This window comes from Cinclus cinclus, chromosome 4 (assembly GCF_963662255.1).
Source record: "Cinclus cinclus chromosome 4, bCinCin1.1, whole genome shotgun sequence".
Lineage (NCBI taxonomy): Eukaryota > Metazoa > Chordata > Aves > Passeriformes > Cinclidae > Cinclus > Cinclus cinclus.
This window is the reverse complement of record NC_085049.1, coordinates 5402561-5415111: the sequence shown is the minus strand read 5'-3', so window position 1 is coordinate 5415111 and position 12551 is coordinate 5402561. Positions and strand designations below refer to the sequence as shown.

At 36.3% G+C, this 12551-nt stretch overlaps 1 protein-coding gene across 1 annotated transcript in view; it reads left to right on the top strand.

The window, feature by feature from the left end:
* The window catches only part of TAFA5 (TAFA chemokine like family member 5), a 420403-nt gene extending 409926 nt beyond the window's left edge, over window positions 1-10477 (top strand). The window contains 1 exon segment of the mRNA XM_062491589.1: window positions 10415-10477. Within this exon segment, the coding sequence (XP_062347573.1) occupies window positions 10415-10477 (63 nt within the window).
* Window positions 10478-12551: the final 2074 nt, after the last annotated feature.

Genomic DNA, 12551 nt, shown 5'->3' with positions numbered 1-12551 from the left:
TGGATGAGAGAAGTATGTGTTTGAGAACAGTCCTGCTTTCACTGTACCTTAAAACACTTCCTTACAACAAGGCACATCTCATATAGGGGCATGAGGAATGTATTAATTTCTTAGACAGTGAGTTGGCCGCAGGGAATATTGCTGCACGGTGATCTATTGTTCAGCTGTAGCAAGGTTCCAAGGCAATACTCTCTTTTTATATTCATTTCACTGGAAGGTTTCCCTTACTAGAGTGCATTGACCAATATTTCAGTCCTACAATGAGCTAAACCAGCATTACTGCTGTAGTGAAGTAATTAATTCAAAAATTTTTAAAAAATAAAATAAACATAAATGTATTTATTAAGAAGTCCAGCAGAGAACTCTTACAGTGACAGATGACATTAGCCTATAAGCCTTTATAACTTACATGGTAATAAAATGGGGTTACATTTTTGAATTAAATTGATAACATGACCAAATCGATTTCATTAGTGTATCTGTCATATTTGCTGTTAATGATGGCTAACAGTGGAATAGAAACTGACAACAATCCCTGAAAAACTGTGCAGATCAAAATTACATTATACTGGCATTCATGAATTTTAATAACCTTTTTTATCATGAATTTTGAACTCCCTTTTTAAATTTGAAGCTCACAAGAAAGAACAGAATTAAACTTTCTACACCTGTCTGAGCTCCTATTATTTCTATTGTTACAAGTTAATAGGCTCAAGAATAGAAGACATTTCCACTAACTAAAACAAAAAAAAAAAAAAAAGTCTTGCTTGAGAGTCTCTTGTGAGTGCTTATAGAGGAATGAATATTTTTCTGCTGCTAAAGTGTTGACATCAAAGTCATTTCTCCTGAATGACTACAGGGCTTTAGGACACCCAAATTGCTGTTTAGAAGACTGTTTGTGGAAGATGCTATTCGTATTAATAGACATTGGTACTCTAGTGTGTAACTCCTTTAATGATAATGGAAGTTCTGCAAAAATCTACAGGACAATATACCTACTGCCAGGGAACATCATAACTCTCTAATTCCATTAGCAGGGCCTAAATAAATGTGAGTTTAAAATATACAAGTATTGAAATGCTGCACCTTGCAGCACCATTTGAGAACATTAAAATGCCCTTATGTAGTGAGACACCTTGATCCCTCTTCCATTTGAAAATGTGGTAAGATATTAAACATGTGTCAAATGAACTGAGAGACCAAATATTTTTCTTATTTCAGGCCCCTGATTATAACCTCTTTCTTTGGTTAAAATCATGTGAGAATAGATAATTTAAAAAGGAAAAAAACCCCCAAACCTTTAATTAATATTTTTATCTGAAATATATTATATAAATGTATGGACACTGTCTGGTTTGAGTTTACTGACTTTCTTGCTCTCATAGATGTTACTCTCAGGAGCTATGACAGCAACATGGGTAAAAAAAAAAATTAGAGCTGTCATCTGTAGAGCTTAGGTGGTAGAGGGAGAAATATTTAGTCGTCCATATGTGAGTGTTGTTCTGGCCTTTTGGAGATGCTGATCTTTACAAGAGAAACTTTGTCCTCACATCTATGGTGCTGTTAACAAAAGGTGGGTACTTTTAGTGAGATTCTTCCTGTACTGCACATACTAAACATATATTCTTAGGCTACTGACTCTTCACAGAATATTTCTATCTACATGTTGACAACGTATTCAAAAATATTGCTGCTGCTGACATTCAAGGTAACTTTATTTGGATTTTATACCTATGGTGGATTATTAACCTTGGTGGGCAGCCTACAGAGCCTTGCTTTTACTTCTGCTCCTCAACAGGACAGGGGAGAAAATGAGACAGTCACAGGGAGACAACCAACCAATTAATCTTAAAAACAGGCTGAACTTGAGAAAATTAGTCCAAGGTATCAACAATAGGTGTGGGCAGTAAGAAAAAAAAAAGACAATTTTTAAAGATCACCTTCTCTCTCCTCTTTTTCCCAAAGTTGAACTTCACTACCTCATTCCAAACTCCTCTTGTCCTCAAGAGGCACAGGGAGGATGTGAGGTGGGAGAAGAGTGATGAGTCCATAACAGCCTCTCTGCTGCTATTGCCTCCTGAGACTTTTCCGTGCTTCAGCACAGTTACTTCCAGTGGATTGCAGTTCCCAAGGAAAAAACAGCTCTGTGTGGGTCTGCCACATGCCATAGTTCCTTCAGACCATATCCACTGTGGTGGTTTAGGAATGGTATTTCCTAATTAATTTCTCCCACTAAATCAAAAACTACTCCACTTCCCCCAGCCCCTCTGGTGAGAGAGACAAAAGAGATATCCAGTGCTGTGATAAGAGCCATTTACTGGAAACAAAAGCTCGACAAGAAAACAAATGGGAACAGAAACAGTATTAATAACAAAAGGGTACAAAAAGAGGGTGATTTACATGCAAAAGATTCTCAGTGACCAAGGCAGCACTGAATGACCCATGAGACAATGAATTCAATGGCAGCAGACCCTCCACAGGTCACTTTTTCTTCACTGGAACCACTCACACTCCCCTCCTGGAAGTGAGAATCCCTTACTTTCACTGCCTGGCAATGAAGGTAGTGGTAGAGAATAAAAACCTCCACACACACACACACGGGCTCAGCCTCCACCTCCTCACAGCTACTGTGGAAAAATTCACCCTCCTGGCCAAAACCAGGATATCCACCCACACCATCCATGTGTCATCTACCACAGGCTACAGTGTGCATGGCTACTCCAGCAGCGTCTGTCCAAGGGCTGCAGGGAAATACCTGCTCCACCATGGTCTTCTCCATGGGCTGCAGGTGAAACTTATCTCTGGCACCTGCAGCACCTCCCCTCCTCCTTCTTCACTGACCTGGCTCTCTGCAGGGCTGTTTATCACAGTTTTTTTTTACCTCGCTTTTCACTGCTGTGCAGTGTTTTGACCTTTCTTAAATTTATTTTTCCAGTGGTGTTTCCATCTAGGCCAAGGTGCTCAGCTGGGTGGATCACCTGATCCTCCTCACTGAGGCCCCCAGCAACCACTTTTCTTTTTTTCCTTGTAATTGATTTTTATTTTCCCCCCACTAACATGTTTTTTTCATTAGTTGCAATACAAGGGATTTCGTCTCTTAATTCAGCACATTTTAATAGCAACTGTCTTAAAAAAAACCAAACTAACAAAAAAAAAAAAAACCCAACCAAAACTAAACAAACAATCCCCCAAAAACAACCAAAGAAACCCAACAAAAAATTCCACTGATCCTCAAAGCCACTTAAGTCACTTTAAAAAAAAGTTAATTTTCAAACTAGAGTCATGAATGTACAAAAAGTACAGTACTGTTTCTTAACAAAGGTGATGAGGCCTGAAGGAAATTAAGAAATAAGTAAATTAGTGAAGCCAATAGAGCCTGAGAAGACACCCCTTCTTGACAATCTCCTGTAGGACTGAGAAAAATTCCCTTTTCCCAGGTCTCTTTCATCTCTGGGGATAACTGTATTTTCAGTGGATTAAAGAAGGAAAAGGAAGTGCCTTTGAGGTTGTATTTATGGCTGGCTCCCTTATGCAGCCTGCTCCAGGTATCTGAGGCTTTAGGAGCACTTTGGCAGTCCACTGCAGGCAATGGAGAGCCTAGTGCACCTACTAATACACAGCTGCAATCCATAACTCCTCGGTGGCTTGTGTTTACTGAAGAGCCACTCCATCAAGACTATTCCATTGAGACCATCTCATTGAGTTTTAAGATTTAGCACTGCTGCCCATTGCTGTATCCATATGCTGAGAAGTCACTAGCAATAGGTAGTCCATAAGAAAAATGGATGGATGAAGCTCTTTGGATTTCTTCTCCACCTCCTCCCCTCCTCCAAAATCCTTCGTAATACTTAGGTTTGGTAGTGCTTTGGGAGGAAGGAGCAGAGAAGTAGATTGCATGGCATGTGGAATGGAGTGCAATAGATAGTATTTTAAATGAAAAAAGAAAAGAAACCAGTTTTGCTAAATCTCAATAAACTGCTTTTTGATTTCTTTTTAACTAGACAGCCTTGAACGAGAATTTTTGTTACTTATATGTGGAGCATGCTGAGATTTTGATCTGTCCTATCATGGGGGAGTGTAACCCACTTTTAAAAAAATATCCACTTTTGATCCTCTAGTAGAAACTACTTGGAAGGTCTGGCGTCAGCATATTCATGCAATTCTCTTCAAAGGGAATATATATATTATTATATCTTAAAAATCAGCTGTCTTATTCACTAAAATGTATGTCTTTTGGCAGAATAGCAGAGCTTGGCAGGGACCGGTGGAGATTGTCAACTACATTAGGTTTCGCAGGACCTTGATCAATCAGATTTGAGTGCTTTGAACAGCGGAGAATTCACAACCTCTCCCAGCAATTTATTCCACTGTTTGATGATCCTATCAGTAAAAAAGTAATAATAAAACAGAAATTGTTGTGTTAAAATGGAGTTTTATGTTCTTCAGTTTGCCTCTTGTCCTGTTTGCCACCACTGAGAAGAGTGTATTTCATTGCTACTCTGTACCACTATCTAACAGAACAGGAAATCCAAATTGGTAACTTTAATTACATGCAATCTTTTATTTCATTCCAGCCATATGCTTTCATGTATTTGTTTTGGACATCATTGAAGTGATCTTTTGAAATTAACAGAACGTAATGATGTGAAGTGAAACAATATAGAGTTGTCCTTCTCTGAAATTATTGTGTCTCTGCACCAAACTCCTGAGTCCAGGCTGTCATCATAACTGATAGCTAGGATCACCTGAGTGCCAGGAACTAGTATAGCACCCTATGCAGTGCTATTGCAGTCTTATAACACAGACCTCTTGCTAACAAACCCCTCCAGAATTCCAAGTGTGAAGGGCAATTATCCAGACTGCTCAGCTACTCAGGGCTGCTACTGTTCTGGCAAAACATAGGAGTCTGTGATCAGGCTGTTGATGTGGTCCACTACAGGAGAGAGTTGTTTTACAGAGCAGTTACTGTGTGACAACAGAACTAAGCTGAAAACCTCTGCTGGACTCACATCAGGTTTGTGAAGGAAAGTTCTGTGAGGCACCACTGTGTGTGCAAAATGAAGGGGCAGGTTTGCTTGCTTGCATGGTACTGGTTTGCCAGAAGACAGTGGCAGCCATGGCATAACAATAGCACAGAGATCCTCACCTACTGGTGTCCTGGTTAGTTTTCATTGTCTGCATTCTTGGAATATAATCTTCAACAGCTCTTCCTATATGTGTTTCTTTACTTCCTTTCCTTAAAATAGAAATTAGTATATTCCCTCATTAGGCATTCAAAACTGCATTCTATTTTTTTAATATTAATTTTTAAGACATTTTTCAATGTCATGAAAAGCACATGTTCCTAATGCATAAAATTCCCAAGCACTCAGTTTGACTTATATGTCAAAATATACATAGATACGGTTCATGCATAATGTCACAAGATACAAGAGCATTATTTACAATCTAAATCTAATTAAAGGGTATGCAGGGATGAGAAAGGGATCAATATCTAATATGTTTTTTTCCATCTGCTTTCCTCATCACTGCTAACATGTCTGAGAAAATGCCAATAATTTGATCCCATGCATGTGTTCTGTTGCTTTTCCACTGATACACACAAGGTCAGTTGACATACAGGATGCTCTGAATTCTCCATTTAGTTCCCTAATTAGTAGGTGGTCATGAGACAGTATATTCAAAAAGTGACAGAAAATATAAAGTATCTCAAATACTAACTGTGAAATATCTTTAAATAAAAAATACATATTTGATTTCAAGCACAGAAACATCACCTGATTACCTGGGAAAATGTTGGACAGTTCAGATATTAAATATTTGTTGGCTGTTTTTACATTAAATGCATCTAAAAGCCATCATTTTATTAATAAATTTCCATGAATGTAGTTTCACAATAAATCTAGGCAAACTCCAATGGAAATCTTCCTGTGGCACAGCAGGGAGTTTATTGAGAAAACAGGAATGTAATCTTTATTGTTCAAAAAACTTGCAGTTGACTATCTTGAAAGTGGTAATTAATCTTTCCTTCATGCTAATGTTTTGGTTTTTTTAATTGGTCTGAGCTCTTATCCCAATTGGGTAGAGGCTTGTACAGTTGTTTAATGTTAAAATGGTATTAAGGATGGCTTGTGGTCATACAGATACAGGAAATATTATCGGCAGTAAAGATATTTCCTCCACTTGCATTTCCTCCTCTTTCTTCAGTTTGAGTGGCATTCCACTTCTAGACTGTTAATGGTTCTACTCCCTTGGTGTTAAAGTCTTCACTTTTTTTTCAACACAACAGAGCAAATATTTATTGAATGAGATGCAATGTTTATTGAGAATTAAAAATGTCCCTGGTGGGCAGGAATTTTGCAAAGGAATGGAAAAAAATATATGGAAACCAACTGAATGTTGCAGAAGCTGGTTGACTGTGCCCAAAATGTCTGACTTCAGATGAATGGTTCTGAAAAGGGCTGGGATTTAATTCTTCAGTTTAGACTTCCCTCGATTCATTAGAACAAGAATGAAATGCTTGTCACAGTGAAGTTCTACACTGAACACAGGAGCAGCACTAAAAATGGTCTGCCAAACTTTCTGTGGTAAACAACCCATGAAAGGCAAAAGAACACAAATAAGGTGAAGATCAATATTAAAATATAGGAGTATACGGAAAATTAATCAATCTGTTTTCACTGTAAGGTACCAACTACCCATGAGGTTGTAATGGGTATGAAGTAAAATGCACCATTTGACTTTATTTTCCTGCAACCCTGGCCTTCAACAAAAATCTTATAACAACTTATTTGCAAAACTGTTTTATCCACCATGGAGTGTTTTTACAATAATTTCAGGTGACTGCATGTTTTGTCTTTAATATTTTCTACTTATACTGAACTCAAATCTATAATCTTAGAAAAGGCAAGTACCCACCTTATGCTTTTTCCCTCAAATATCTATAGAACCTACTGACTAAATGAATACTTTACATCCTTGATGGAATTTTTATTAAAAAATAATAGATATCGACATTTTTTTTAAGTTTTGATGCAGTCATATCTCAATTTCTGAAAATAAATAAAAATCACTCAAATAATACTACTCTGAAATAAATTGTGCTTCATTTAACCTCTTATGGATGTAGCCTAAAGTATTGTAGCTGAATTAACCTTCAAAAGTTAAATATATGGAAAGAAAATTAAACATTTATAATGTTAATATAATGTGAGTGTTGATGTATGTGAGGTCAGTGACATAAAAGTGGAAGAACTAATTAAAAATAGGAACCAAGTGATATGGTAATCATATAAAAGAAATTGCAAGATAATGGGAAGAGAAAGGTCTAGTGGGAAATAAAGGATAGGTAAAGTTTGTCTTATCTAAATTTATATGCCTAAAATTTAGACATCTTGGGTAGTGGTTTTTTTGCCTTGGCTTTGACTGCCTCAAGCACAGGCAGCTTTTTTCAGACCTTCCCATATAGTTAGTGGAGAACTTGTAAGTACTGTTAATAGTGTTCTGCAAGCAATTTACCTTATCCTAAGGGAGACACAAGCATTTGGCCCTCTGAATGGCTTATAAATCACAAACTTAATTTCTGTTGACTTATGAGAGCTTAAAAATCTATATATGTAGCTGCTTGCATTCTATACTACTAAAATGAGGCCACAATTTTCCCATACTGTAAGTTTCTTATAACTATTTTACAGCCAATAAATCAAGTTCAGAAGACAAGTTATGTGTTCTACTGTAGGATATGTGCCAATGGTCACAGGACTAAATCTCTTTATAGAGAGTATACAGGAAGTTTCAGTGTGTAACTGAAATCAGATATTTTGCTTGCATTATTTGTACTTCTGCATTTCAAGACTGGTAGGTGAAATAAAGCAGGAAAATTCTCTTCTGCTGCAGTTTAGAGTGTCTCAATTTCCATAAGTATGTGCTTTGCTTTATAAGGTAAAACCTTATGATTCTGTGTTTGACTTTCCCGACTAGTCACTTCTAAATTTTTAAATGGATGATACAGATTCTATAAAATATAGAAAGTAATCCATGACTGGTAATTTTTACAGTGTTTGGGTTTTTTAAAGCATTGTAAGATGAAGTGTACTTTTATACCCATGAAATTCATGAGGCACTGAAGATAGGTTACATACAATACTAATTTTATCCATCAAGCAATTAAATTAGAGGAGAAAAAAAGTGCAGTATTCTATATAGAAATTCTGTAATTCCTTCCACTGATCTCAGAGGTGCTGTGGGTGACTAAATTTTTAGCTACAAAACTGGGCTTTAGGATTTTTTCCCCTTTTTTTAGTTTAAATATTCTAGTATAAGTGTTTTCCATACAATTTTGAAGGTGAAGGATAGATTTCTGAGCAGCAGTAAGCGTGTGTACACATGTATGTACACACACACATACAAGCCCCAAGCCCAGCCTTGTGAAAAATTCTTGTTTTGCTCTTGTGAATTGCTTGCGTATGAATGGTGGTGGGTTCAGAGTTTAGCCTACTGAGTGTGAGGACAACCCAGAACCACTGCACCCAGAAGTATGGAGTGTCTTTTTTGCCTTCAAAATGTTAGTTTTCCAATGTTGCAATAGCAACAGAACATACATAGAGGCCATGGCCCTGAAAAATATTTACAAGTGTTATAGAACTTAAGGAGCATTGCTGACTTCATAGGAAATATTAATGCTTTCAAAATTGAGCAATTGCTAAGACCTAAGCTGGATAATAATTCAACAGATGATCATCAAAAATACAAACATCTAGTCTGACAAAAATTACGTCTTCTCTTCCCATTGTCTCTTCCCAGCCCGCTGTTGAGCCACAATGTGTCTAGCCAACAGGAATTACATTCTTTTTTTTTATTTTATGTCGCTGAGTCAAATGAGGTAAACTTGAAATACGTTGGACACATCACTGGACTTCACCATAACAGTGTTCCATAAGTTGCTATTCCTTCTAAAGGCAGTGGAAAAATCCCAGTGACAGCTAAGGATGCTAGCCTTTCACTCTCAACCTCAGTGGCTTACATGGGAATTCTTTGTCAAAATGTATTCTATAAACAAATGTATAATCTATGATTCAAACAGAACAATCACTCCATGAGTATTAAATAGAAATGTAAACCTGAGGCTTCTGAATGAAATAATTACTGTGCTTCTCCGTAGACTGAAAGAAATAAGCTTGAGGTCTAAAGCTTCACTAAGGTGGGGTGATTTGAGAATAATTTATTGTGTAAAAGAGCAACCAGTCAAACAATGTTAATTATAGCACTGTTAAAAGCTGAAATGCTGAAATATAAATAATTTAGAAGTTCTGTGATAGATATTAAACACCTCTGAAAAGGAAAAATGCTGTAGGCAAGAGTTCCTAATAAGTCTAGTTTGGTTAATTATTGCCTGAAGCATTTCTGAACTAATTATTTACCTCCAAAGTGGGCTCCATGTTTTCAGCATTGAAGTGCCAGATATTGATTTTCTTTAATTGTCAGGGTATAGTACTAGACAGACCACACAAAGCTGAAGGTTAAGCCATTTATAGAAAGTGATAGCCAGGTCCTCCAGTGTCACACACTACGTCAGTGTGAAAGGGAGACCAAGGCCCTGAAACTTGGCACTTCCAGGGAAAAGGATTATTTGTCTCTGTCATCTGCCCTATATGGTTCATTTAACATCTTAGATAGCCTGTGTAAATTAAGTGGGTTTAGTAGCTGCCCAGCTTCCAAGTCAAAGAGAGTGTTCTGTTCAATGGGGGAACTGGAGTATTTTATCCTTCTAGTTAACAAGATGTACATGGCTCAACAAATAATAAATATTGAATTATTTGTTAACCTGTGTTATCATTGGTGGCTTAAAATTAGTTCAAGATGTTTCTTCTTTTTCTCCACACTTTTCCCCCCTACCCCTTTTTTAGTGAGTGAGTGTACATATTTCACAAATATTATTCTTTTGAAGTTTTGCCTATCCAGATGGATGCAGTTTTTTTGGCTGTTATTTGGGATTTTGAAATATTACAAGTCCCAGCATACATGAAATCATCATCACCTTTATATCTCATCAAACTACATGCATGGACAGACATTTGCCAATTGGCTAGAGGGATTCCAGCCTGCTGCAACATAAAAATAATATAAAATATAATAAATGCAACACAGCCTTTTAATTCACACCATCAGTGCCACCTCTGCTCATTAGAATTTATAAATAGGAAGAAAATATTTCTCTTGTTTTGAATTCTGTGTAATTTGTTGCATTTTTTTTTTCTCAATTCTTCAGTTTCCTCTTTGGAATTTTTCTCTTCCGTGGTGATTTACTTGTTCTTAATCTTTCCTCGTTCATGATCTTAATTTTTTTTTTCTGATTGGACGTCTAATAATTTCTATGCCTTACTATTTTTGCCACTTTGTCCATCTCTTACTTAAGCTCAAGGACACCTACAGGGACAAAGTAGCATTCGTTATCTGGGAACAAGGGCTGTCCCTGTAGTGAAGTGTGAGACAAACCACCAGAAGATGACTTGGTTCCTAGGTGGGGTAAATTGCCTTCTGAAGGTTCCTGTCTCTAATTTGTTTTTCTGTGCAGGAAGCCTAGAGTGACTGATGATCCTAACTTAGCAGGCTATCTCAAGTTAAGTGGAATGAATCCAGAACCCATTCATCTCACTTTTTTTTTTTCTTTGTAGTAGACTTCCACCCCACCCCCCCCCCCCCCAGTATTACCTGTCTTCACCTGTATTTCTTCTGATGAGCTGAGACTGCAGAAACCCTTAACAGTGCACATATCCAAACTGGGCACCATCATCATTGAATTGAGGTTTCTTCAGCTCCTAAGGAGAAAGACAGACACAGAAAACAATTCAGATCACAGATTACAATGAGTGCATCTCTTTGCTGGTCACATATATGAATACTAAAGTGCTTGTGATTATGGTTTAAGAAGATTATTTTAATGTGATTTATTCCCACCAATTTGTAATGGCACTTATTCTCCTAGGCTGAATTAAAATGAAAAAATTGTTGAAGAAAATATGTCTAATTTCTATTAATTATTTTTAACAAATATCACTCTTAAAGGGAAAAAAAAAATCCGTGTATTAAATAAAAAGATATAGTATTAACAAATAATACAATAATTTCTACAAATAAGCAAATCTAAACAAATACTCTGAGATGCAATTTCCTTGCTAAAGACACGGAATTTGAAAAAACATATGAAAATGACAAGTATTATTTAATATTTTGCTTAAATAATGACTAATTTGCTACTACTATTGCTATTATTGTAATTGTTATATTTTATTTCTGCCTCATAAACACATTTAATTACTAGTTTTCTTTCCCCATCATGTCAGAGTAAAACCTGTTCAAGGAGATTCCTAATACAAAATACTAGCTTTATTAGCCATATATATATATATATCCTTCCCTCTCCCCCTGGATTTCTTTTTCTTGCTAGTGCTGTTTATAACTTAACCACTTTTGTCTTTTGATCTGTTCAGGACTTTTTAATGAAGACGATAAATAGTAAATAGAAAAACAGTGCACAAAAGCAGTCATTCATTCTTTCCCATTCCTTTAAATGAGGAAGTACAGCTATGTGTTACGCTCATAGCAATGTAACCATTTTTTTTTGTTACAGTTTTCAGTTATCTCTGTTTAGAACAGAAATTGATAAAGTGTGTATTTTTGTCTGTTCTTTTTGATGTATAAAATATGTTTGTGTGAAAAAATGGGCTATGTATGAAGCAGGCTGAACTCCAGCCCAAACCTCAAGGTCTACTTTTAAAAACTTTGGATTTAGTTCTACATTTGCATCTGGGGTCCATCTTGAGTTTATAGCACATGCATTTGTGTAAATGGAAATCTAAATAGTACTATATGCAGAAATTACAGCATCTTAGAAAACGTTGAATCTCTGCAGTGGCAAACAATACTGTCTTTAACATTTGTTCCACAACTTCTTGAAGTTTAAATTAAAAACAATAAAATGGTTTTTAAGCATCTCTTACACGTTTGTTGGCTTATGAAGAATGTACACTGTTCTTAGGGAACCATTATTACCATGAAAAAACAGATCGCAGAGGCTCTGATTTGTCCTATAAATAGTATGAATTTCTTTTCAAACTGTTAAATTCAGTGTAAGTTCAGCTTCTTTTTATTTTTTTAATGTATTCAAGCCTTTTGATTTGCATTCTTTTTCAGTGAGGTACCCACTATATTCACTTACAATACCAGGATTAAGAATTTGACACGCTTTATTACAAAGTGGTGCTATAATTGCAGAGACTGTTCTCATAAAAAGGGCTGTTTATTTACTACTGAAAAAGGTGTTTTCTATCACTCTCCACTGAAATTTTTCAAGTTTAGGAACTTCAGTAAAGAGTTGGCCCATCAAGGTCTGGTGATAATTGACTTTTCCTCTAAATACTTCTAAAGGCTGCTCATTGTTCTATGTCCTCATACACCAGTTAACAAAGGCATTAAAAATATCTCACATTATCACTATACGCAAACTAGAGTAGATAGTTATGATAGCCATGATGGCTATCAGAACTGCTAGG